We start from the raw sequence: 24,762 nt of genomic DNA, 5'->3' as shown, positions 1-24,762 counted from the left end.
ACAAGTGAATTGAGAAACTAAAGATTCTGTGATGATACTCACCTTTTCTGCAGGCAGAAAACGAGGACAGACATCTATGGGATTGGTATGAGCAGAAAGGATTACTTTCTTAATAAAGAAAATAGAATCCATGGGTTCCGCCCTCCCTCGGAGCCTCTACCGTGGCTGCTGCGTGGGAGTGAGGCTGAGATGGCAGGTGAGATCGCCAAGGCTCAGGTCACTCGGCCTGGTGGCAACATGATCGTCGGGAAGATATCTGCAAGGAAATCCCAGCCAAAATCATTTTTGAGGATGACCGGTGCCTTGCTTTCCACGACATTTCCCCTCAAGCACCAACACATTTTCTGGTGATACCCAAGAAACATGTATCCCAGATTTCTGCAGCAGCAGATGATGACGAAAGTCTTCTTGGACACTTAATGATTATTGGCAAGAAATTTGCTGCTGATTTGGGCCTGAATAAGGGTTATGGAATGGTGGTGAATAAAGGTTCAGATGGTGGACAGTCTGTCTATCAAGTTCATCTCCCTGTTCCTGGAGGTCAGCAGATGCACCGGCCTCCTGGTTAACCACGTTTTGGGGATAATTTTCCCTTCTCTAGGCAATGATTAAGTTAGGCAAGTTCCAGTATGTTAAATAGCACACTTATTTTTGCCTGTGTATGGAGAGATTCAAGAAATAATTTTAAAACCGCAGACATAACAAAAGACATTGTTGCATGAAAAAAAAAAAAAAATAGAGTGCCAAGGTAACACTGCATTCCTTGGAGGGCTTCAGAAACAAGATTCTCCCCTGTTTGTGGAGTATAGCTCTCCTGAAGGTAATCAGTTGCTGTCGGAACTTGATAAATATAAGCAGCAAATATAAGATGCAATTACGATTTTCTTACTATTTCTGAGAAAGGCAGGTCCCTAAAACAGAGCAGCCTAGTCATGGACTCTGAGATTTGAAGGCAGAGACCAGTGGAGTGAAGAAAGTACTCACATCCAGCCAAGCTGAGTGGAAGCGTGTGGTCTAGAAGGAAAGCACCAACTGCAATTCTTAAAACCAGATTCTGAAATTAGGAGGGTCAAAGACATCTACAGGCTGCCAGTGCTGGAGGACAAGGGTTTGAGAGTAAATATCCTGTGTTTGAAATTAGGAATAGTTTAAATCCCACGGGTTTAAATCCCTGCAAGAGAACAAGAAAAGAAAATGTAGACCATGCGCACTCCGTCACTGCATCACTCCGCTGGGCCTAGAAGCTTAGGTTCTTATTTGGAGGCACAAAGATGGGCTTCCGGGAATTCTCATGAAGCTCTGAATGTGGAAGCAAATTCATAGGCATGCATAAATGGTAGATATTCTGTCGGGGTTTATTTATTTTATTTACTTATTTTTTGAGATGGAATCTCACTGTCACCCAGGCTGGAGTGCAGTGGCACGATCTCTGCTCAGTGCCACCTCCGCCTCCTGGGTTCAAGCAATTCTCTCACCTCAGCCTCTCGAGTACCTGGGATTACAGGCACTCATCGTCATGCCCGGCTAATTTTTGTATTTTTGTAGAGATGGGTTTCACCATGTTGGCCAGGCTGGTCCTGAACGCCCGACCTCAGGTGATCTGCCCACCTTGGCCTCCCAAAGTTGTTGGGATTACAGGCGTGAGCCATTGCACCCGGCCTCTTTTGGGGTTTTAAATAGATCATCCTAGGGTCCATTATACAAAAAGTTTAAAAGCCCATAGGCTTATGGAATTGCTGTTTGAAGGAAAATTGTACAAAGTTGCCATACAGGATACATGGAGGGGAAGTTTTGTGTTGGGTATAGGTGAATGCATTTTCTTTCCGGGCTACACCCTTGTTTTCAGAATCTCACGTCTTCCAGTCTGGCCTCCCGAGCATACTGGGCAGTAAAACCCTTACGCTCTTTAAAGGTGTTTTCAGTTATCATTTTCCCTCTGCGTATCCAGGCAGCCATGGAACCCATGGCCACCTACTTTCTGAAATTTCAGCTAAGCTACAGCTTCTTCTGAAGATACTTTCTCTGTAGCGCGCTCCACTGGTGGTCATGTCTCCTCTCCTCTTTATTGTGCCTTGCCTCCTTATTCTTTTTTTTTTTTTTTTTTTTTTTTTTTGAGACAGAGTCTCGCTCTGTCACCCAGGCTGGAGTGCAGTGGCGCGATCTCTGCTCACTGCAAGCTCCGCCTCCCGGGTCATGCTATTCTCCTGCCTCAGCCTCCCGAGTAGCTGGGACTACAGGCGCCCCCCACTACACCGTGTTAGCCAGGATGGTCTCAATCTCCTGACCTCGTGATCCACCCGCCTCAGCCTCCCAAAGTGCTGGGATTACAGGCGTGAGCCACCGCGCCCGGCCAGCCTCCTTATTCGTTGAGCATCCTTAGTCCTTTCCCATCCTCTGCACTCAGGCTTTCCCTGTAGTATTCGACAGGTCTCTTTCTCCCCCTTCTGGCTTTTCAAACATGATACATTTTTTTCCCCAAACTCCTACCTAATTAGGACTTAAGATGGAATAAGGTTTTGGGTCTCAGTTTCATTCCCCCAGCCTAATGGGAGGAATCTTGCAGCCCAAAAAAAAAGTGAGGAGGAAAAATCCTTCATGCCAGAATAAGTCACAGAAGCAAGGCTGTTAGCATACGCTCAAACTGACAGCTTCGGTTTCACATCCTGACCTCAGTTTCCTCAGAAAGGCAGTAACTAGAGGGTTAAGAAGATAAAATAACACATGCAAAAAACATGCTATAGGCTGGGCGCGGTGGATCACACCTGTAATCCCAGCACTTTGGGAGGCCGAGGCAGGTGGATAACGAGGTCAAGAGATCCAGACCATCCTGGCCAACATGGTGAAACCCCGTCTCTACTAAAAATACAAAAATTAGCTGGGCGTGGTGGCATGTGCCTGCAATCCCAGCTACTCAGGAGGCTGAGGTAGGAGAATCACTTGAACCCAGGAGGCAGAGATTGCAGTGAGCTGAGGATCATGCCACTGCACTCCAGTCTTGAGACAGAGACTCCGTCTCAAACAAAACAAAACAAAAATGTGCTATAGTGTTTGACTAATAGCAAGAACTGTTCACTCATATTAAACTGAAGCTCATTCTGTGAGTTAACATTTATCAAGCATTTTTTATGCATTAACATCATGTGATTTACATGCATCGTCACATTTAATCCTCGTGGGGACAGTGGAAGGTAGACACAATTTTCCTCATTTTTAAATAAGGGAAATTGGGGCTGTGTTAGCTACCTTGATCAAGGTCTCCAATATCTTCAAAGGCAGACCCAGCACTCAAAATTAGATCTACTGAATTCTAGAGTCCATACCATTAAAGCTACATTTGTGGACAGGTGCAGTGGTTCACACCTGTAATCCAAGCACTTTGGGAGGCTGAGGCGGGTGAATCACCTGAGCTCAGGAGTTCGAGACCAGCACGGGCAACATGGTGAAGCCCTGTCTCTACTAAAAATACAAAAATTAGCTGGGTGTGGTGGCGAGTGCCTGTAATCCCAGCTACTTGGGAGGCTGAGGCAGGAGAATGGTTTGAACCCAGGAGGCAGAGGTTGCAGTGAGCTGAGATTGCGCCACTGCACTCCAGCCTGGGTGACAAGAGCAAAACTGTTTCAAAAACTAAAGGGAAAATGACTCCTTCACAGAAGCATGGGGAAGACGAAATGGAAAGCTCCTCTCAGAACAGTTGTAGCTACTATTAATGTCTTCCTCTTTCTCAGATTAGACACCTTTCCTCCTGCCCTTTTTTTTTTTTTAAGATGGGGTTTCACTATGTTGCTCAGGCTGGTTTTCAACTCCTGGGCTCAAGCAATCCTCTCCGTAGCCTCTTGAGTAGCTGGGACTATAGGTGTGTATTATTGTGCCTGGCCCATTCTTTATTTTTTAGAGACGGGGTTTTGCCGTGTTGCCCAGGCTGGTCTCGAACTCTTGAGCCCAGGTGATCCACCTGCCTCAGCTTCCCAAAGTGCTGGGATTACAGGCATGAGCCACTGTGCCCGGCCAGCCCCGCACCATTCATAGTATCACAGCTTTGATTGGGTGTGGTGGCTCATGTCTGTGATCCCAGTACTCTGGGAGGCCGAGGCAGGAGGATCACTTGAACCTAGGTGTTTGAGATCAGCATGGACAACGTAGTGAGACCTCATCTCTATTTTATAGAACAAAATTTTAAAAATTAAAAAAAAAAAAATCAGCTTTGGTCTGATATTACAGTTTTTCTTTCTTCCTGTTTTCCTTTCCCCATTAGAGGAAACAGGATGGAGGAGGGCAGCAGAGGGCAGCCCCCAGCTCTGGGAGGGGGATAATTTTAGAAGAGAATCCTCTGGCAGAGGTAAGCAGAAGGGAGCAGAGCTGTGAAATTCAACCTCATACCCTTATTCAAGGGCAAGGGGGTTGGGGGAGCGGGGAGGACACGGAATCCAGTTCAGAGATACTGCTCTGTAATTCTCAAACATTATCACACCTCTGAAAAGCCTTCCTATCCTGAAAATGGGTATTTATCTTATTCCCACTATTTCCATAATTTCTTTGCCTGTCCTAGATTTTGTATCCCTCCCTTGAGGCTATCCCACGGTCGTTTTTCTTGCAGTACAACTGACCAGTTTCAGTCCATTTTTCATGCCCTTTTGTCTCCAGTGTTCTGTACCAAATTCTGCTCTATTTGCCGAGGTGCTTCAGCTCACCTTGGTCCCCTTCTGCTCTTCCTAGACAGCCATTCCCTTCTATCACTCAACAATGTTTCCAGCTCCCACAGCTGTTTCCTACCAAACAAAAAAGTTTTGTTTCTGGCTGGGTGTGGTGGCTCATACCTATAATCCTAGCACTTTCAGAGGCCAAAGCGAGTTGATCACTTGAGGACAGGAGTTAAAGACCAGCCTGGCCGACATGGTGAAACCCCGTATTTAAAAAAAAAAAAGTTTTGTTTCCTACTAAAACTTCTGTAGAAAGTACCTACAGAACATTCTATCTCTTGCCAAACTTCCATGGCCCATCTGCACCTGCACTTACCTCTCAGGCATATCCTTTAGATACAACGCACCCGCAAAATATCCCAACTTACACAAATCCATTGCTTTGATCTCTTCTACGTTGCATTAGAATTCTCTTACAATCTATGCCCACTCTAGAAGACCTTAAATGCAACCAGGTAAGAAATGGAATTTTACTACCTTCACTCTCCCATCCTTCTATTCCAGCCCAATCTGTTATGTCAGCCTACATCTCATAGTCTAAATAACCAAGAACCAGCACTGGTTGCTAATGACTTCTATTTCAACTATGAGAAATCCCAGGACTAGGCCAACTGAGATGGACCCACATCTGCATATATTTACAGGACCATGGCAGCAAAATAAGAAGGGGTTTTCAGGTCTCGGTATGCCTTGTGAGGTGGTAAGGAAGGCTGCAGTGTTAAGGGGCTAAGGAAACAAAATCTGTGGACTTCAGAGGACTGAGTATCTACAGAAAGATATTGAGCACACAACAGTAATAAATATGAGCATTTATTTGGCACCTGATGGAATACAAAATCCTGGCAGTGGGAGTGGAAAGGTTATCTCACTCAAATACTTCCATCCTATGTCAACCCAAAGGCAGGACTTGGCAGCAAGGCTTCAAACCACCCAGCTCACAGAACAAATATTTATTGAGCACCTTGACTACTACAGGCCTAGCATTTTGCTAGGGACCATGGGAGATGTGAAGGAAGTTATCTCACACATGAAATGTCTTCAAGGAGCTAAAAATGCCAGCAGATAAAAGCAAAACACATGGAAAAACAAAGTACACATAATAATCTGTGTATATTGTCAAAAGGGACATTTTATCAAAAGGTAGGACTGCAGCTAAGGTTGGCTTGCCCTCTTTCCTCTTTTATTCAACAAACATTTACTGAAGACCCACTATGTGCCAAGCACTTGGTACATGATGATGAAAAAAACAAACAAGGTTTCTGCCCTCATTTACAGGCCGGTAGGGGAGCCAGAAATGAACAACTATAAGTAGCATACATATAAACTGCAATAAGTGCAATGAGGGGAAAAGACAAGATGTGGTGACAGACACAGGAGTAGACTGCTCAGGGACTGAAGGGCCCGGGAACGGTCAAGACTCGAGGAATAAGGACACCACCTGAGTCAAGAGTGGTGGCGGCGGAGAGATGAGAAGGCCCAGGAAGAGGGCAGGAAAGAGCACAAAATTAGAAGCTGAGGAGACCACTCGGGCTGGAGCTTAGCAAGAAATCACCATTTAATGAAGTTCAAGGGGAAGGCAAGAACCAGTTCTTATAAACGAAGGTGAGAAGTTTAAATTTTAAATGAGGTGTAATAGAAAGCAGAAGGGTTCTAAGCAGGGGGGTGACATAATCAGATTTATATTTAAACAACCAAAACCTGGCCAGGCATGGTGGCTCACACCTGTAGTCCCAGCTATTTGAGAGGCTGAGGCGGGAGGATGGCTTGAGGCCAGGAGTTCGAGACCAGTCTGAGAAACACAGTGAGAACTTGCCTTAAAAAACAAAAAACACCAAATAACCAAAAAAAAAAAAAAAAAAAAAAAATTAAAAATCAAAACTCTTCTGTTATGTGGAGAATAGACTAGAGGAAGAAAGAAGATTTTTCTTTTTTTTTTTCTTAAAAGGTCTTAAAGAACAGGGAAGTTTCAGATAAGCAGGGATAAAGGTTTCTAGATTGAAAAATGACACATATAGCACTGAAATAAAGGCCACATAATATCAAAGGAGAGTTTAATACTGCAGCAGAAAGCAGGAACAAAAAACTACATTACATCTTTGAGTATTTACGTGATCCAGTAAAGCAGGATTCTAGACAGATTTGGTGGCAGCAGTCAACAGGATGAAATGAAGGTAAAAGGGGAGAGATATGAAGCAGGGAGATAGCTAGGAAGTTTTTCTAGAAATCTAGATATGAAGTGCAGGTTGATTGAATGAAAGTGGGAATAGTAAGGGAGAGAGATGGACATTTCACGGGAAGGAAAGAGAGAGAAAGAGAGAGAGAGAGAGGAGAGAGAGAGAAAGAGAGAGGAGAGAGAGAGGGGAGAGGAGAGAGAGAGAGAGGTGGTTAGAGTCTAGGGAAACACCATTCTTCCTGGCCTTCTCTGATGCTCCCCACGAGGCTCATTTCAGTAACAAAGCTCAGAGAAACAACCAATGAAAGATCTTTGAGACTTCCATGGGCAAAGATCAGTAAGATACAGATGCAAGGCAACGTCGGCTGACAGGCTGCAGAACCTTGAGCCCAAACGAGGCAAGAGTGTCCTTCCACTGGGGGGCCCTGCAGTACTGAAAGGAATGCAGAGGCCGCTTCTGCACACTGCAGCAAGGTGCGTCTCTAGTCATGTTTGCCTCTTCAGAGCCAAAAGATAATGTCTACATTAAATCTGGACACCTTCCAAACTCTCACTCTAGGACAAAAAGGGTGGGGGATATGAATGAAATAGAAGATAGATGATCTCTCAGACATCTTAACTAAAGTAATAAAAGCAATTACTAAAGTGCCCTCTACAAAAGCTGGAACTGAACACAAATATGGGGAAGTTATATGCCCTCTCCCCATAATGACACTGTGTTTACAACTTCACTTGTCAGGCTCTTCAACTGCCGCTGAAACATTCCTGGCAATAGGTCCGACCAAGGCTGACTCTACAGGCAGAGGACTTCACAGAAGAGGAGCTGGCCTGGAGTCCCACACTCAAAGGCAGAGATGATGGGCACAGGAAACAAGTCTGGGAGATTCCCATATCCCTGAGGGGGCAGAACAGAAACTGTGCATCCTGAAGATCAAAGGCTCTATCACACCTCCTGTGGTCCAGGGGCTTCCACTTGGCGTGGATGACGGGCAGGTGGCATCATGTGGGAGGGTGTCCTGGGAACAGGTAGAGGTGGCGGCACAGAGTGCTGCAGTATTCAGACATCTCCTTGCACCGGTGGAACTCTGTGCCAGGGGCATAGCCTTCCCGATCCTTGATAAGTGCATTCACCTGGAGGGGCAGAACCAACAGGCCCAAGTCTGAGAATCTCGAGCTTCATGAGAGCAGCACGATGGGAAGGGGAGACGGACTATGAAAGAGCATTCAAGGGAGAAGGAAAGTAGAGCACTGTGGAGATGCACAGGGGTCACGGAGCCCGCCGGCTCACCTTAACCAGCATGTCGGCCACGTGCATATCACAAGCCCGCTCAGAGAACACTTGAGCGAGGGCCTCGACGTACCAGGAACCTCGTTTGGTGTTCCGCATGGCGGCAGTCCCTGCAACCAAAAGGGCATTAATCACAGTGTGAATGCCATCACACAGCTGGACTTCCCAAACTAGACTCGGCCATGGCATCTGCACCCTCCCCAGTCAGAGAACCCAGCATGAAGAATCCAAGTCTAGGAGGGTACACTCTTTTGAATTATTGGCATACTTTGGAGATACTGTAGGTCTGTTTCCAGACCAGCTCAAGAAAGTGAATACGGCAATAAAGCAAGTCATACAAGTTTTCAGGTCTCCCAGTGTGTATGGAAGTTATGGTTACTATCCTACAGTCTATTAAGTGTGCAACAATATTATGTCTAAAAAATGCATATGCTGTAATTAAAACATACTTTGTTGCTGAAAAATGCTAACAGAGGCATGCCAATAGAAAAACGGTGCTGATTTTAGACGCTTGAAGGACTGCCACAAACCTTCAACTTGTAAAAAGCAGCTGAGCATCCCAAATCCAAAAATCTGAAATCCTTCAAAATCTGAAACTTTCCAAGTGCCAACATGATGCTCAAAGAAGGTGCTCACTGGAGCATTTTAAATTTAGAATATTTGGATATGGGATACTCAACTAGTAAGTAAAACGCAAATATTCCAAAATCCAAAAAAACAGAAAAATCCAAAATCTGGGACCAAAAAAATTCTGGTCCCAACATTTCAGATAAGGGATGCTCAACCTGTATCTGCAAAGCATAATAAAGTGCAATAAAATGAGGTATGACTCGACTCTTTTGGAACTCAAAGTACCTTTGAGGCAGGCATAGCCACATATCATGTCTGAGCGCGTGGGCAGTCTCATCTTTGGCAGCTTTTCTTTACCGGCATCACTCTCCTCGCACCCAGGGGATCCTGCGTGGTTCTTTCCATCTTGTTGGTCAACCCCGCGATCAGTCTCATCTGTAACAAAGGCAGACAGAGTGGACAATGATATTACTTCTTCTGTCTCTCTTGGGCCTGTCACAGGCAAGCCCACATTCCCTACAACCTTGAAGGGGAAGAGCCATTTCCAGCTGTTGCCTCCAACCTATGGCTGATAAACTAAAAATAAATAAATAAACAAATAAATAATAAAAATTACTCTCCCAGCATGCATCTGTTACTCAGGGGATGTCTCATACACACCGGGCACCACGCTCAAGCACATGCACATCTGTGTGGTTGGAGCAGTTCCCGTTCTGTGTAAGACAGGGAAAATGCCAAACCAAATACTCCTTGTAAATGGAACTGAAAATCATCTAAGTCCACAACACACTTGTTCGATTAACAGTATGCCTGGGAGTCACAGTGCTTTTTATTGCAATACATAATAAAATATTGATATATTTAATTACATAAACAAGAAAAAACAAAGTAATAAATAACAAATACGGTTACCAACATGTATGCTACATAAATATCACAACCTCAAACTATCTATCAAAAAAATAATAAAACTAAGTATGATCAGTTGTTTCCAAGGTGGTTTTGTTATCTTTGAAGCACTATTTGTTTGTTAATTTCATAAGATAAATTACAGCAAGCATCCAAGATTTAAGAAAAAAAAATTTTAATTTATTTTTTAAAATAACGTTTTAAATTTTTTTTTTTTTTTTTTTTTTTAATAGAGATGGGGTCTTGCGACATTGACCAGACTTGTCTTGAACTCCTGGCCTTGAGTGATCCTTCTGCCTTGGCCTCCCAAAGTGTTGGGATTACAAGCATGAGCCACCACACCTGGCCTTATGAAAATTTTAAGAGGAAAAACTTAAAATGGGGAGAATTTGACTATGTTCTCCCAGAAAATTTAAAAAGATCATCCTTATTCAACTTCAGCAGTACTTTCTCAACATACCCTGAGCAGATCCTTGCTCTTGATACAGGCCTTATGTATCCCAAGACAGACTCTTATTTTTGATGATGATGTTTTATTTTGGGTGTGGGCAGGGGTGCTGTCAGTAGGAAAGACAGATAGGGAGGACTCTCAGGTCAACACACAAAAAGTAAGAGTATGCTCTATTACAGTACTTCCTGATCCATGCAACATGAAGGAGCCTAAGAAAGACGGGAAGCTTCAAGAACTGGGGGGAAAAGGACCAAAGCATAGATTTAATAAAAATTGTCAAGCAACTGCCATGTGTTGGGCACTGTCTTACTTTAAGGCCTAGGGATAAAGAGAAGAGAAAATTCCTGCCATCATAGAGCTTACACTCTAGTTTAGAAGCTGACTGGCGCAGGGGGGTGGAGCTTTTTATAGACATTAATTATATTAACCAAATACAGCAGGAAGACAGGTGAACTCAAATTTTCAAAGGATCAATTGGCTACTGGTCATTCCTTGAAGGATTTAATTTCAGAAAAGTTAGAGAGAGAGAGCCAAAAATTCAGATTACTCCAGAAAAGAGCAATTACTCCTTATCCAGATCCAATAGGGTATTAAATCCCTGGATATAGGAGGAGAAAATGACCATTTAACTGTCATTTTGTTAGTAAAGACGCCTAAAGGAAACAGGCTAAGCTAAAGAGAAAGGAGAATTCCTCTCTCACCTTTATATCACAGATCCATCAATCAATAAATGCCACTGGTTCTTCTGTCACTATATCCTCATATTTGTTTTTTATGTAATACCTACAGTTTTTCAGGGAGATTAATTTTCATCCATTCATTCAACATTTATAAGTGCTACCATGCGTCAGGTGCCCTGGGCCTGGGGATAGAGCAGGGAATGAAAAGTGAAGTTTGTGCCCCATAACCTCTTTCCTTAGTGCAGCCCCCTCCACGGCAACCTTCCTGGAAAAAAAATTCATCACATTATTTCTTACTTAAGCTCCCAACTGTTCCTTACTTTTACCAGCTGATATCCAAAATCTCAGTTATGACTAAAGGTTTGAAATGAGGTGAACCTACTTTGTTATGACCAGCCACATCTCACATACTCATAGAGATGCTGTTTTAAAATCAGATCCAAGCATTGGTTTGGGAGGAGGGAAGCACAACATGCCCTTTGAATCTCAGTGTGCTTATCATGTTATATTGTTTCCTTCCCATGACAGACTCTAGATACTACTCTACAACTATGTAAATCAAATTACTCCGGGTACAAATGAAGCCGTATCCTATCCACAAAATCTCTTTAAACTACCCTCACTTAAAATGATCTACTCTTACTGCATACTCCTTTCTAAGTATGGTTTGTATCTTGCTAATTTCACGCTTGCTTACATGAGACCTGTGAACTAGTCTTAAGCTACTTCATGTATATTTACTTTATTTTCCTGAGTAACTGGTCTGCTCCTTAGAGAGGCCACACTTCCTTCTGCTTTTGTGGCAGTAACTGCTGTAGTCTGAGTCATGTTGCAGGATCTCAACAGACTATATTCTGCGGTAATATCAGATCAGAATGACAATAATATTAGCTATTTACATTTGGCCACACGAGAGATTAAAACAGTAATTATTTGAATGTTTGGACAAAGCGACCTTTGAAGCAAACTATAAGCCCTTTACAGCACTGATCGTGTTTTAAGAGTTATAGCTGGCATATTTTGTGGATGTGCTGTGAGCCAGGTACCGAGCTATGTAAGCCCTTAAATGCATAATCTCATTTAACCATCACAAGCACCTTATGAAGTAGGTGCTTCAAGGACTATTTTCATTTTATATTGAGCAAACTGAGATGGACGGATGCCATTTAACTTAACTTCACGTAACTAGTAAATGGTGAAGTCAGAATTTGACTCCAAAGTTAGGGCTCTTAATTACTATTATTTTCCTCCAGGATGGGAAGCATGCCTATGTGTCTTTTAATCCTCGTCCTGTAGTCCTGGCTCTTAAAGGAGTAAAACAGACTGCATGAGAAAAGAGGGGCAGCAGCAGCTCATGGAAAAGGAAGAGTCAAAGGCCAACACGGATTCTGTTCTGCTATCCTGCATGACCCATGAATGGTAAGAAGGAGGCAAGAGCGGAAGTGTAGGTAAAAGGGAAGTATATGGAGCAAGTGAAAAGGAGAAAGAGTGAAAGAAAGGAGATAAAACAAGAAGGACGGGAAAAAGACAGATCAGAAATCAGAAATCCATAACTGGAATGAGTAACCAAACAAAGGGCACCGGCGTTAATAAAGCAGAGAAGAGTAAGAGTTCTCAGAAAGGAAAGCAAGGACACTGATAAAAGAGTCCTGAGAACAGGATATGGTGGTGCACGGAGAGCTGACCAGCCTGAGAGCCATGGGCTGCCCAAGTCCCAGCACACCCCATGCATTGGGAGACACTTACAGAGCAAGAGAGGCGGTGGCAGCAGTGAACAGAAGGAGGTGCCCAAGGGATCCAATAGCACCTGAGAGGAGCAAACAGGAAAGTGAGAGCTGGTGGGAGGCCGCCCAGGAGCCACCACCCAGGTGCTGGTCTGCCAGGGCACTCACCTCCACGGCAGGCCTGGATGAAGAACATTTTCGGTTTGTTCTGTAGGCTTGGGCAGTTGGCATTGTCAAACAGTCGAAAAACCTCTTGTAGCTGCCAGAAAGAAATAAGGAAGAAGGGAGGTTAAGCATTGGGTGGGGCCTCCTGAAGTCCTACACATGCAACAGTCACCATCACTGGACAGACGGCAGGCAGGAGGTGAAGCAGCCTGGTTTCAACAGCTGGCTTCCACCACGGTATCCGCACCTGGAGCAGTTTCCCATCCACACCATAGATGGCGCCCTCCACGCCATGCGAGAGGAGTGCTACGATGCAGGAGTCTGTAACTCGGTGTGCAGGTAACCGCGCAAAATTCTGGAGTTTCTCTTGCATTTCCTAAAAGAAAGGAGTGTTTAGTGTTGTGCACTAGAGTCAGCACCAATATAAGCATCAAACTTTGGTTTCTCTTGGAAACCTTAAGCTATTAGAAGATAAAATGCTTTCTGTGTATTCCTGTGGTCAATGATAAAAGAAGAGACCTTTTGAGAGACTGAAGAAAGCTATGGACTCACCAGAAAAACGCATGTGAGTTCAGACACAATATTCTGAATACAGATTCAGACCTACTGAGACAGGCAAAGAGCTCCTGGATTAAAACAAGTTACTAAATAAGCTAATCATGAGTTGGTCAACTCTGATTAATGCCCTGTTCATAACCAGATCCTTCATTAGAGCAAGTGCCCTTGTATATAAACGGCATAAGGGTGACTCAAAGTGTAGCTATGAATATGTAATATGCATATTCAGCTACAATAAACTGTTCTGTGACAGCATCATGATAGTAGAGAATAGCAATACTTGTAATGTTGTCTTCTGTCTAAGATTCTAAGTATTGGAGACATAGTGATGATGTCTGTATAAAACGCTTTGTTTCAGCAAGAGTGCGCTATAAAGGAGGATTCTATATAGGGCAGTAATTACATACACAGGCCCTAGGGTCAGATTGATCTAGGTTTGAACCTTGGCTTCATGAGTCGGAACAACTTACTCAGACCCTTGAGACTCCAATTTTCACTTTATAAAAAAAAAGTTATGAGGACATTTTCTCTAAGTTTGTGAAGATTAAAATGAGATACTATGACAAAGGACTTGGCCTGGGCAACCTAGCAAGACTCCATTAAAAAAAAAAAATTAGCCAGGCATGGTGGTGCATGCTTGTAGTCCCAGCTACTCTAAAGGCTACGGTAGAGGGATCACTTGAGCCTAGGAAGTCGAGGCTGCGGTGAGCTGTGATTGTACCACTGCACTGTAGCTTGGGTGACAGAGAGACACCCTGTCTCAAAAAAAAAACAACCAAAAAAACCCAAAAACCAATCGCTGTGTCTGGGACACATTGCAAAACATCTGCCGTTATTACAATGTACACGTCTAATAAAGAGTATTTTTCTCAAAGAAATCTATTACTGGTCAATATTGTAGTCCAACTTAAGAACTCTCTGTTCCTGTTTGTTTATTTTTTTTAAAGACAGGATATCGCTATGTTGCCCGGGCTTGAGCGTCCTGACTATTCACAGGTGCAAGATCACTACTGATCAGTACAGGAGTTTTCACCTGCTCCATTTCTGACCTGGGCTGGTACACCCCTCCTTGGGCAACTCGGTGGTCCCCCACTCCCAGGAGATCACCATATTGATGATGAACTTAGTTTGGACACCTGCTCAGCATAGCACACTACAGCCTAGAACTCCTGGGCTCAAGGAATCTTCTTGCCTAAGCCTCTAGAGTAGCTGGGACCACAGGCATGTGCCACCATGCCTGGAGAATCTTGTTTATCTTGCACTAAGTTGTGATACATGAAGACCACTACCTTAAGCATCTGGTCCATCCGTCAGAAAGTTATATTGTGTACCTAAAGAGCATAATAATCGGGCACACATTTTTAAACCTATGCCTAAACCTATGCCTCCCTCTATAATTCACGATGTCTGGGTCTTCTATCTGAGATGGGGCAGAGAGAAAACAAGTTCATTTTATTATAAACTTGAATAAAATGTAATGAAAATAAATAATCTGGGTGGAATAATTAAAACACATATATTTAATCACACACACTGCCAAAATAAAAAGCACACTTCTATAACACATTGCAGTAGCTCTCAAAGTGTGGCCCCTAAAGCAGCAAGAGCAGCATCACCCAGGAACTTGTAAAAAACGTGAAATTGGGCTGGGCGTGGTGGCTCACGCCTGTAATCCCAACACTTTGAGGAGGCCGAGGCGGGCGGATCACAAGGTCAGGAGTTTGAGACCAGCCTGGCCAATATGGTGAAACCCCGTTTCTACTAGAAATACAAGAATTAGCCGGGTGTGGTGGCGGACGCCTGTAGTCCCAGCTACTCAGGAGGCTGAGGCAGAAGAATTGCTTGAACCCGGGAGGCGGAGGTTGTGGTGAGTCGCTGAGATCAGGCCACTGCACTCCAGCCTGGGAGACAGCGAGACTCCGTCTCCAAAAAAAAAAAAAAAAAAAAAGTGAAATCTTGGGCCCCAGCAAAATGTGTTTTAACAAGTCCTCCAGGAGGTTCTGGTATGTTAAAGTTTGAGAGCTACTAATTTATCTGTTCGGAATACTTCTGTTTGTAGATAATTGAGATGCAATTATATAAAATATTTGAAAGTCTGCAATATAACTAGAAATAGATTGGTGTTGTTGAAAAGTATGTGTATTTTCTAAGTAGAAGCCAACCATAATAATAGAAATCTTAAGGTTAATGACAGATAATCAAAACATTCTTCCAAGAAAATATAATTTCAAGAGAATACATAACTGTGATTGTTCCTCTGGAGCCGACGCTAATAGAATTTTAACATTTAATACTTAAAGAAGTTAATTTTGCTCAAAGAAGAAAACAAAAATTATACACCTGGGCACCGAATCACGACCTTTTGCATTTAGTGAGATTAGGTCAGTAAATAGAAAACAATGTCCAAAAACAGAATACACGCACTTTGTAACCAAACTTAGTAAGACTAAACCATTCAATAAATGGGGATTAGACATTTGGAGGAATTTTTCCACAAGTAGAATAACTTAAAATAGGATCTGCAGATTTGTTTTTGATAAAATTACAGTACTTCTATAAATAGCAGAGTTCTTAACTCCTAAGTGTATTTTTGGCTAGGGGTTGGGGGACATGTGAAGAGAGTAACTTGTGAACCCTCTGAAATTATATGCAAAAATTTTATGGGCAGGTGCATTTTTCAGGGATGACCCATAGCTTGTCCCTACATTTTCAAAGCAGTCTCTGACCCAAATGCAAGCTAAAAAAAAAAAACAATACACACAGTAAAAGTAAATTTCCACTTTGAAGAGTACCTCGTTTCCTAACATAGGGTCAATCGCAATTCTAGAACTAGTAACCTCATGAAGTAGATGCAATCAAAAGTTGGTAACAAAGAGAAAAGTGAAAAGATTAGGGCAGGGAGAATGCCCATGCTAATTGCAGCACTACTGGGGAAGGGGAGTCTCTAAGACTAATTCTACTATTTCCTGTTTTTAAATGGAATTCCTCTCTCAAGTAAAAAATATTTGATAAGGAAAAGAAAAGAGGATCTTATTTTTTTTGGCTCTGTTTCTTTGCTTGCCAAACAGCTATATGATAAATGATTGAGTCTCTAGCGAGATCCCACCAGGAAGAGAGTATTCTGCGCAGATGCCCAGTGCACCAAATTATGACACCCATTGCAACTACCTCGTTTATAACACACACACATTTCTTGTCCACATACTGTTCTCCCTGCCTAGGGTGGCTTCACCACTCCTCTCTGCTTTAGTAACTTCTATCCTTCAAGGCCAGCTTAAGTCCTGCCTCCTTCATTTATCCTTCCGATCATATCTACCTAGGCATTTCTTCTTAGCTATGACAGAAGATATTTTCTCCAATCTTGTTTAGTCCTTAGGAATATAAGAGGACACATTTCCTTTTCTGCTGATGTCAAAACTCCCTCATCTGATCTTTAAAAAAATCTGTGGCAGCTCACATAGTCCCCCATCATAAGGTGCTCGAAGTTCAACTCTACTCAATTCCAGTTATAGAGCAATTTGACCAAAGAATTAGAATCCAATAGGTCACTGAATATGCATCAGGCTTAGCATAAATGGAAATGGTATTTAGATAGTGAGCTCATCAACTCACCAAATCTACTGACGGTCTCTGAAAAAACAGCAGTATATAGCTGACTTAGTGGCTCAGTATTGCACCTTTAACTATTAGACATCTAAGATCCTTTATCAGCTGCATACAAGTTGAAAAACCAAGATATAATAGATTTCTAGTAAAAGAAATGGCTAGACCAAAACCTCTAAAAAAACACACACAGCGCACATTTTGTTAAGTGACCTTCTGTAGGAATTACGGATGGTATCCTGCCCTTTGTCTCTTTATGCCCAGCAGACTTCTCAGGAAAGCATATAAACTACCTGAATACTTGATGACTGAAGCAGCTGTTCCTGCCGTGGCTTTGAAGCAAGGGTGGATTTAACTACATTGCATGTGCTACAATGGGGAAGCTGGTAAAAATAGCATGCAAAGGACAACACGCAGGTACCTGTGGATGAAACCAGCCTTGCCAAAAATATAGTAAATACATAATTATTCTCACAGGAGGGCAGCTGAGAAAGAGAAATGAAGACTACAGACAATGCTGAATGGAAAACAAAGATCCTCTATCCCAACAGATCAAAGTGAATCTCCTAGAAATTTTAATTTCACCACTGACAACCTCAAAGCAAGTTTAAGAAAGTTCTATTATTCTGGATTCAAAATAAAGAGTGAATACGAACCTACAAATAGGCCGCTATTGATTGCAACATAGAAACACTAAAGGTCACAAAGTCAGTTGTGCAGTACAGTAACTGAGGTTAATGAGGAACAGCCCATAATGAAAATGCTCACAATTTCTAGCAATCTGGTCCAAAAACAATCCACCCTATGATATGACTTGTGGTTACATAACTATTAAGAATACTTTCCCAGCCAGGCGCAGTGGCTCACACCTATAATCCCAGCACTTTGGGAGGCCGATGGGGGTGGATCACCTGAGGTCAGAAGTTTGAGACCAACCTGGCCAACATGGCAAAACCCTGTCTCTACTAAAAATACAACAATTAGCCGGGCATGGTGGTGCGCGCCTGCAGTTCCAGCTACACAGGAAGCTGAGGCAGGAGAATCGCTTGAACCTGGGAGGCGGAGGTTGCAGTGAGCCGAGATCATGCCATTGCACTCCAGACTGGGTGACAGAGCTAGACTCTGTCTTAAAAAAAAAAAAAAAAAAACAGTGAGAACCCAACTGTGGTCTATTGTTACTTTATGAAACCACAACCTGAGATGTCAACACTAAAATGCCAGGCTGGCCCTAATTCTTTCTATTAGATTGCAAGGTGAGAGGCAGAACAGAGTGAATAAAAATGTAAGTAGAGTAGACCAACTTTTAAGACATATCCCAGCAGGCACAAGAGCAAAAGACGTCTCTGGTCCCAAAGTGTTGTTCAGTCCTCTAATTTACATGTCAGTTTTTCCTGCCTCAGGTACCTGTGCAGTCTGGTCATGCAGAACATGGACGTCATAGCCCAAAAGCTTGAAGAGGGTGACTAGAGTACTGTGGTCCACATCCCCTCCAGAGCGAAATTCCAGTTCTTTCTCTCCAGCGAAGTGCACATTGCTCAACACCAGTGCTAGGCCACGAGGCCGAGACTGCAACCTATAAGCCTGGGGAGGAGAGGCCAGTTAGAGGATGAGCGTCTCGATGACAGAAGATTCCCCAGCTAGATTAGACATTTCAAGAAAACAAAAACATCGTAGTTTTCTTCTTAACCCCCAGCAGGTAAAAATAGACAAATGCTCACATAAGGCATTTAACCAGTAACAACTTTCTGACTAATAAGGCAGAAAGGAAATGTACATGCAAACTAAGTTCAGGTTCCCTGGAAGGGTGTCTAATTTCCCAACTCTCTTCCTCTTGTCATTATGCAAAAACTCACCAGCTGGAAGTGTGTTTGATAAAATTCAGGAGTGCAAGGCTTCACCTGAAGGCAGACAGGACCATCTTTATTGTCTAGGGAGTGTTCCACAGTATCTATGGTATAGACAGAAAACCAAAAAACTAGTATCTAACTTAACCATCAATCTTAATATGTCATTGTAACTTCAGACATCTCTTGGAACTAGGTTTTGATAAATATTGGTCTCACTCACTCCCCAAAACTGTAGGCTTCATGAGGGCAGAGACTCTTAGTTTTAGCTCACTAAAGGATTCTCTGCACACAGCTTGCATGTAGCAGATGCTCAACTGGCTGAATGACTAAATGGGCTAGCTGATAAAAGTCTTGTTCCAATCACTAGGCTGCTCCATCAGCAGGCTGGTGGCCCCAAATGTAGTCTTTTCTCTTTCAGCTTTATAAAGGCCAATTGAGCATGAACTTCCTGCCTATATACATGCTACTCAAAGGGCCAATTATCATAAAAACTGTTATCTGGGGTGGAAGAGAAATGGGACCACCTATTTATAATACCCTGCCTAGGCGGTGACTCACGCCTGTAATCCCAACACTTTGGGAGGCCGAGGCAGGCAGATCACGAGGTCAGGAAACGGTGAAACCCCGTCTCTACTAAAAATACAAAAAATTAGCTGGGCATGGTGGCATGCACCTGTAATCCCAGGTACTCAGGAGGCTGAGGCAGGAGAATCACTCGAACCCAGGAGGCACAGTTTGTAGTGAGGTGAGATCGTGTCATTGCACTCCAGCCTGGGCAACAGAGCAAGACTCCATCACAAGAGGGGGGGAAAAAACAAAAACAACCTCCTGCCTAAACTGTCCTACTAGCCCTTAACAAATTCACTGACAACTGTTCTCAGTATAAAATATGTCTCAGCTGGGTGTGGTGGCTTATGCCTATAATCCCAGCACTTTGGGAGGCCAAGGCAGGAGGATCACTTGAGGCCAGGAGTTTGACATCAGCCTGAGTAACAAAGTGAGACTCCTTCTCTACAAAAAATTTAAAAGGGAGCTAGGTGTGGTGGCATGCACCTGTAATCCCAGGTACTTGGGAGGTTGAGGCAGGAGGAGCCCTTCAACCTAGGAGTTCGAGGCTGCAGTGAGCTACGATGGTGCCACTGCATTCCAGCCTGGGTGATAGAACAAGACTCTATTTCTTAAAAATAAAAAAGGCTCATGTTAGGGCAAAGCCAGATACCAGACAAGAAAGAAGAAGTCAAACTGGGATCTGGGACATCCCCTCTCCTTTTTTTTTTTCTTGAGACTGACTCTCACTCTGTCGCCAAGGCTGGAGTGTGGTGGCATTGTGTTGGCTTACTGCAACCTCCATCTCCTGGGTTCAAGCAATTCTCCTGCCTCAGCCTCCAGAGTAGCCAGGATTACAGGCACCCACCACCACGCCCAGCTAGTTTTTATATTTTTAGTAGATGGGGTTTCACCATGTTGGCCAGGCTGGTCTTGAACTCCTGACCGCAGGTGATTCACCTGCCTCGGTCTCCCAAAGTGCTGGGATTATAGGCATGAGCCACCGCCCTGGCCTGGGACCCCTTTTAGTCCATCAATTCTCACCTGTCGACAGGCGGACCTTCTTGTGAAGTGGACAGGACTCACACACCGGGAAAGGGAGACTCAAGTCGTAGTCACAGCTCAACTGTAAGAAATCAAAACTCATGATGACAGACCTTAGGGAGATGGTCCGCTTCAAATGCAACAAAATCTAGTCTCCCTCACTCTGACTTATAAATTGCTTTCCAGTCAAACTTTCCTTCCCAACACCCCATATTACTAAAGCTTCATACCGGTGGGAGTACATGCTGAAGCCCGGAAAGGGTGGTGAGCAACATATCCTCCAGGTGGCCTTGCTTGGTCTCCCTCAGTGCTTCACAGAAGGCATCAAAAGCTTGGGGACCCCTCTTAGGCAGCAAGTTGAGGAGTTCCACGTTCTGGCTGAAACTGCCCACTTTGGCCTAAGACACAAGAATAAAACATGAAATCATATTTACTTCTCTACCTATAATTCTATTTCTACACGTGAGCTTCCTAGTAGTGTCCTCATTCATCTCAATAAATCTTTTTACAGGAAAAGATACGTTTAGGTGAAGTCCTTCCTGTTATTCTTGAATTATATATCATTTCTGTCAAATGCTCTATGGTAGAAGAACACTTCCATTTCTTTAGAAAGGTACGACATCCAGCTGGGTGTGGTGGCTCACACCTGTAATCCCAGCACTTTGGGAAGCTGAAGCAGGTGGATCATGAGGTCAGGAGATTGACACCATCCTGGCTAACACAGTGAAACCCCATCTCTACTAAAAATACAAAAAATTAGCCAGGTGTGGCAGCACCCGCCTATAGTCCCAGCTACTTGGGATGCTGAGGCAGGAGAATCACTTGAACCTGGGAGGCAGAGGCTGCAGTGAGCCAAGATCGCGCCATTGCACTCCAGCCTGGGCGACAGAGACTCTGTCTCAAAAAAAAAAGGGGGAAGAAAGATACGACATCCTTTTAATATTTTGTCATGCTCTGTTCCCACCCCTATGATCAATTTATCTTCTCTTTTGCCTCCAGATACCTGGATGAGCTCTCTCATTTCCAAGGTGATGATGTCCTTCTCCAGAAGATGTTCTAACAGTTCACTCAACAACAGCTGTTTGGCTAGCACCACTCGGTTCTTTTTTAGAGTTTCCTGATGGTGAGGATGCATGCCACACACTCCCAATATCCTACAGAAAAAAGGTAGAGGGAAAGGCTGTCAAGTACACAATTTGGCACAGAAGAGTGGAGTGGAAGAGGCATGAATAGGAAGAACAAAAAAGAATAAGTCTTCTAATAACCAAGATTATGCATATTTATTGAATCTGGTTAAATCAAAGATGTACTAAGCAGTAATGTATTGATCATAAGAAAATAATGTCTAATTCCTTATGGTTTATGTTCAGCTGAGATCATCTGAGATGAATGGTCTGACCAGGGGAGGGAAATGTCTATCTTAAGCAAAATAATACCCCCAAACATACATATTTATGAGAAGAAATACTTCTCTGATAGACCAATTTTAATTAAGAGAACTATTTCAGAAAACATCTCACATTATTTAAGCTGGTGAAAGTGATAGAAGTTTATAATGATCTTGGATGAGGGCTAAAATAACGCTATGACAAAAACTCAAGCCAACAGCTTTAACAGAAAATAAATGAGGTCGACACTAACTCTCTTTCACTAATGATATACAAATACAATTACATGTTTTTTTAAAACTTTAAGTTCCAGTGACAAAATGGCACTAGAAATTATCAGAATCCCGTTAAGATGTGGATAAGCAGAAAGTATGACAGAAAGTCACAGTGGGTAGGTACTTATCTATTTACTTTAAAAGAGACAGAGTCTCACTATGCCACCCAGGCTGGAGTGCAGTGGCTCTTCACAGGTATGATCCCATTACAGAGCAGCACAGGAGTTTTGACTTGCCCAGCTTTTGACGTGGGCTGGTTCACCCTTCCTTAGGCAACCTGGTGGACCCTGGCTCCCAGGACATCACCACACTGATGCTGAACTTAGTGTGGACACGAGACTGGTACAGCACACTACAGCCCAGAACTCCTGGACTCAAGTGATCCTCCTGCCTCAGCCTCCCAAGTAGTTGGGACTACAGGCATGTGCTGTCACCTCCAGCTAATTTTGCCACGGGCTTGCAAAGAGATCAGCTTCTGCTTATAAACTAAAATAATGCTATTGCCAATATATGTCATCTACATGCCTACTTTACATAAATCCAGAGTTCTCTAGCCTGCCAAGTCACATTTTCCAAATATGTGACAACAGGAAGGGTGGCACTTGATAGCAGTGAAGATATAGTAACTTCAGTTTATAACTTCAAAACCTACTCTAAAATGCATCCTGATTTCTAAGGTGTTAAAACAGGAAGGGAGGCTGGGCACGGTGGCTCATGCCTGTAATCCCAGTACTTTGGGAGGCTGAGGTGGATAGATCACCAGAGGTCAGGAGTTTGAGATCAGCCTGGCCAACATGGTGAAACCCTGTCTCTACTAAAAATACAAAAAATTCGCTGAGTGTAGTGGTGCATGCCTGTAGTCCTAGCTACTGCGGAGGCTGAGGCAGGAGAATCGCTTGAACCTGGGAGATGGAGGTTGCAGTGAGCTGAGATCATTCCACTGCACTCCAGCCTGGACGACAGAGCAAAGAGTCCGTCTAAAAAAAAAAAAAGGGGAGGGGAAAAATGTGTATCTTAGAATCAGTGAAATACCACACATCTATGGAATGGATGCACTTGGCTTGGAGATGTTATTGGGTGAGAGATTTATAGTTAGAAGAGGGAAGAGCAGGGTCCTGGAGGAACTGAGAGACCTAAGATAGCAGGTGGGATCCTAAAGCAGACAAAGTGGGTTGGAAGCAGTCAATGAATCGGAGGTTTGGAAAAGTGAGTCTGAAACTCCATTTTTCCATATTTTTACTGTAATATTTCCGTTACCCCAGACTTTCAGTAAAAACCGGCTACAAGAAAAAAGCTATACAAATAAAAAAATCCATTTAAGAATGAATCACTTTCGAATACCCCAAAGCAGTAATAACGATCACATACAACACTGCAGCTGGGATACCAACCAATGGTGCAGCAGATTTCTTCCATTAGTTTACCAGTAGTATTCGCTCCTTAAATTATTCTCGTCCTCTTTTTCCATGACAGCATCTGGGAGTCTTCTCTCTGCCTACCCAATTCCTGTTTTCTTTAGAGGGCCTTTGGCCTCCCCTTAATGTTGATATTCCATTAGGGACGCCCCTTCAAAGAGCCTTTCCCTAGACCATCTCACCCATACTTGCAACTTACTGACTTACTGTTCTGACTTACAGTTCTTAACAGTTCCAGACTTGAATTTTCAATCAACTCTTTAGTTTTAATCTGAAGCATCAACCACTCTGCACACCCGCTCCTTCCTCTACTCCATAGTATGAGAGTCTTAAACGTGAACATTACAAAAGTTTCCAATCATTTAGAATTTCAGGACACAACTGGAAGGGGAGGAGGGGTGAAGGGCACCACGGGAGTTCCTACGTCTTAATTCTGTGTCCTTCTGTAGGTTCCCTTTGCGAAGACCTTAATCTTCAGTCTCGAGCAGGAGGCATTACAATGTTCTCCTGGGTGATGCCTGCCATGAAATGAAAAGACCGGGGCAGAGGCATGGACACTTGGAGCCACAGAAACCCCCCTGTTCTGCCAAAAGTACTCAATTTCCAAACCCTGTACTGACTTCTTCGAAAATCTGGTGATTGTATGCAAAGCCATGCAGATCATGATACAGTCGATACAAATCAAATGCACACCAAGCAGAGCACCGAGGTCTGCAGAAGGTCTCGGCGGTTTTTAAGGGGGCAGAGTATAGTCTTTTTATAGTCTCCCTCATAAGGGAGCCAGAGGAAAGGATGAAGAATCTTCAAGAGAAGCCAAGAGCGGGCAGGACTGCAAAGAGCTCCCCTTATTTAGAACCCTCGTGGGTTGAACAAAGGGAGGCTAGGGCAGCCTTTTCCCACGAGGGACAAGGCCAAGAGGTCCGCCCGCGGGCCCCTGCGCAGTCAGGCTCGGAGCTGCTCGGCGGGGCCTCCCACCCTTGGCAGGAAGCGCGGACAAGGCTGCTTTCCGGGGCTCCGAGGGGAGGGGGCTGCAGGGCCGCACGCCTGGGGCCCACGTTCCCCTTCCCTGGACCCCCCTTAGTAGCCCTAAGACTGTTCCTTACTTACCTGCGTCCCCTGTCAGCGGCCATCAGCTCCTTGTGCTTGAAGGTAGACCAAGACCCTGCGCTCGGCGCCGCCATTTCCCGCTTTTCCCGGGCTCTGCACTGTGCACCGCCCACAGCCCAAACAAACCGGGGGCCGTCGCCTCGCCCACATCCCTCCCCCACACGCGGACACACATTGCGCCTGCGCCTGCGCCCTGCCGCGCCCCCACGCCAGGCCACCGCGTCCCCCCGCCCGGGGCGTGCGCAGGCGCAGAGCTCTAGCGGCGGCCGCGCGGGCCAATGGGGTGAAGTGGAGAGCTCGGCGGAAAGACAAAAGGAGAAGG

At 44.0% G+C, this 24,762-nt stretch overlaps 1 protein-coding gene and 1 pseudogene across 2 annotated transcripts; one reads left to right on the top strand and one right to left on the bottom strand.

The window, feature by feature from the left end:
* Positions 1-189: 189 nt before the first annotated feature.
* On the top strand, positions 190-569 carry LOC111521467 (annotated as a pseudogene).
* A 4,919-nt stretch (positions 570-5,488) lies between these two features.
* CASP2 (caspase 2) lies at positions 5,489-24,749 on the bottom strand. 2 transcript variants are annotated; one of them, XM_023184844.1, is made up of 11 exons: positions 24,441-24,749; positions 21,259-21,409; positions 20,486-20,653; positions 20,256-20,337; positions 18,672-18,766; positions 18,223-18,399; positions 12,905-13,033; positions 12,661-12,751; positions 9,014-9,163; positions 8,159-8,268; positions 5,489-8,001 (listed from the first exon to the last, which is right to left on the bottom strand). In XM_023184844.1, the coding sequence occupies exons 1-11, from the start codon at positions 24,512-24,514 to the stop codon at positions 7,870-7,872; spliced, it is 1,359 nt and encodes a 452-aa protein (XP_023040612.1). In that variant the 5' UTR covers positions 24,515-24,749; the 3' UTR covers positions 5,489-7,869. The 2 variants fall into 2 exon arrangements, with proteins under 2 accessions (XP_023040612.1, XP_023040613.1); XM_023184845.1 differs by lacking the exon at positions 24,441-24,749 and adding an exon at positions 23,758-23,863.
* Positions 24,750-24,762: the final 13 nt, after the last annotated feature.

This window comes from Piliocolobus tephrosceles, chromosome 8 (genome assembly GCF_002776525.5).
Source record: "Piliocolobus tephrosceles isolate RC106 chromosome 8, ASM277652v3, whole genome shotgun sequence".
Lineage (NCBI taxonomy): Eukaryota > Metazoa > Chordata > Mammalia > Primates > Cercopithecidae > Piliocolobus > Piliocolobus tephrosceles.
This window is presented reverse-complemented; position numbering and strand designations above follow the sequence as displayed.

Excerpts from the sequence above, each read along its gene's own strand:
- CASP2 (XM_023184844.1), bottom strand. The coding sequence starts at position 24,514 with ATGGCGGCGCCGAGCGCAGGGTCTTGGTCTACCTTCAAGCACAAGGAG. Across the intron at positions 21,410-24,440 it reads GCCGCTGACAGGGGACGCAG|GATATTGGGAGTGTGTGGCA; the intron begins GTAAGTAAGGAA and ends TTTTTTCTGTAG. Across the intron at positions 18,400-18,671 it reads ATCAAACACACTTCCAGCTG|GCTTATAGGTTGCAGTCTCG; the intron begins GTGAGTTTTTGC and ends TCTCCTCCCCAG.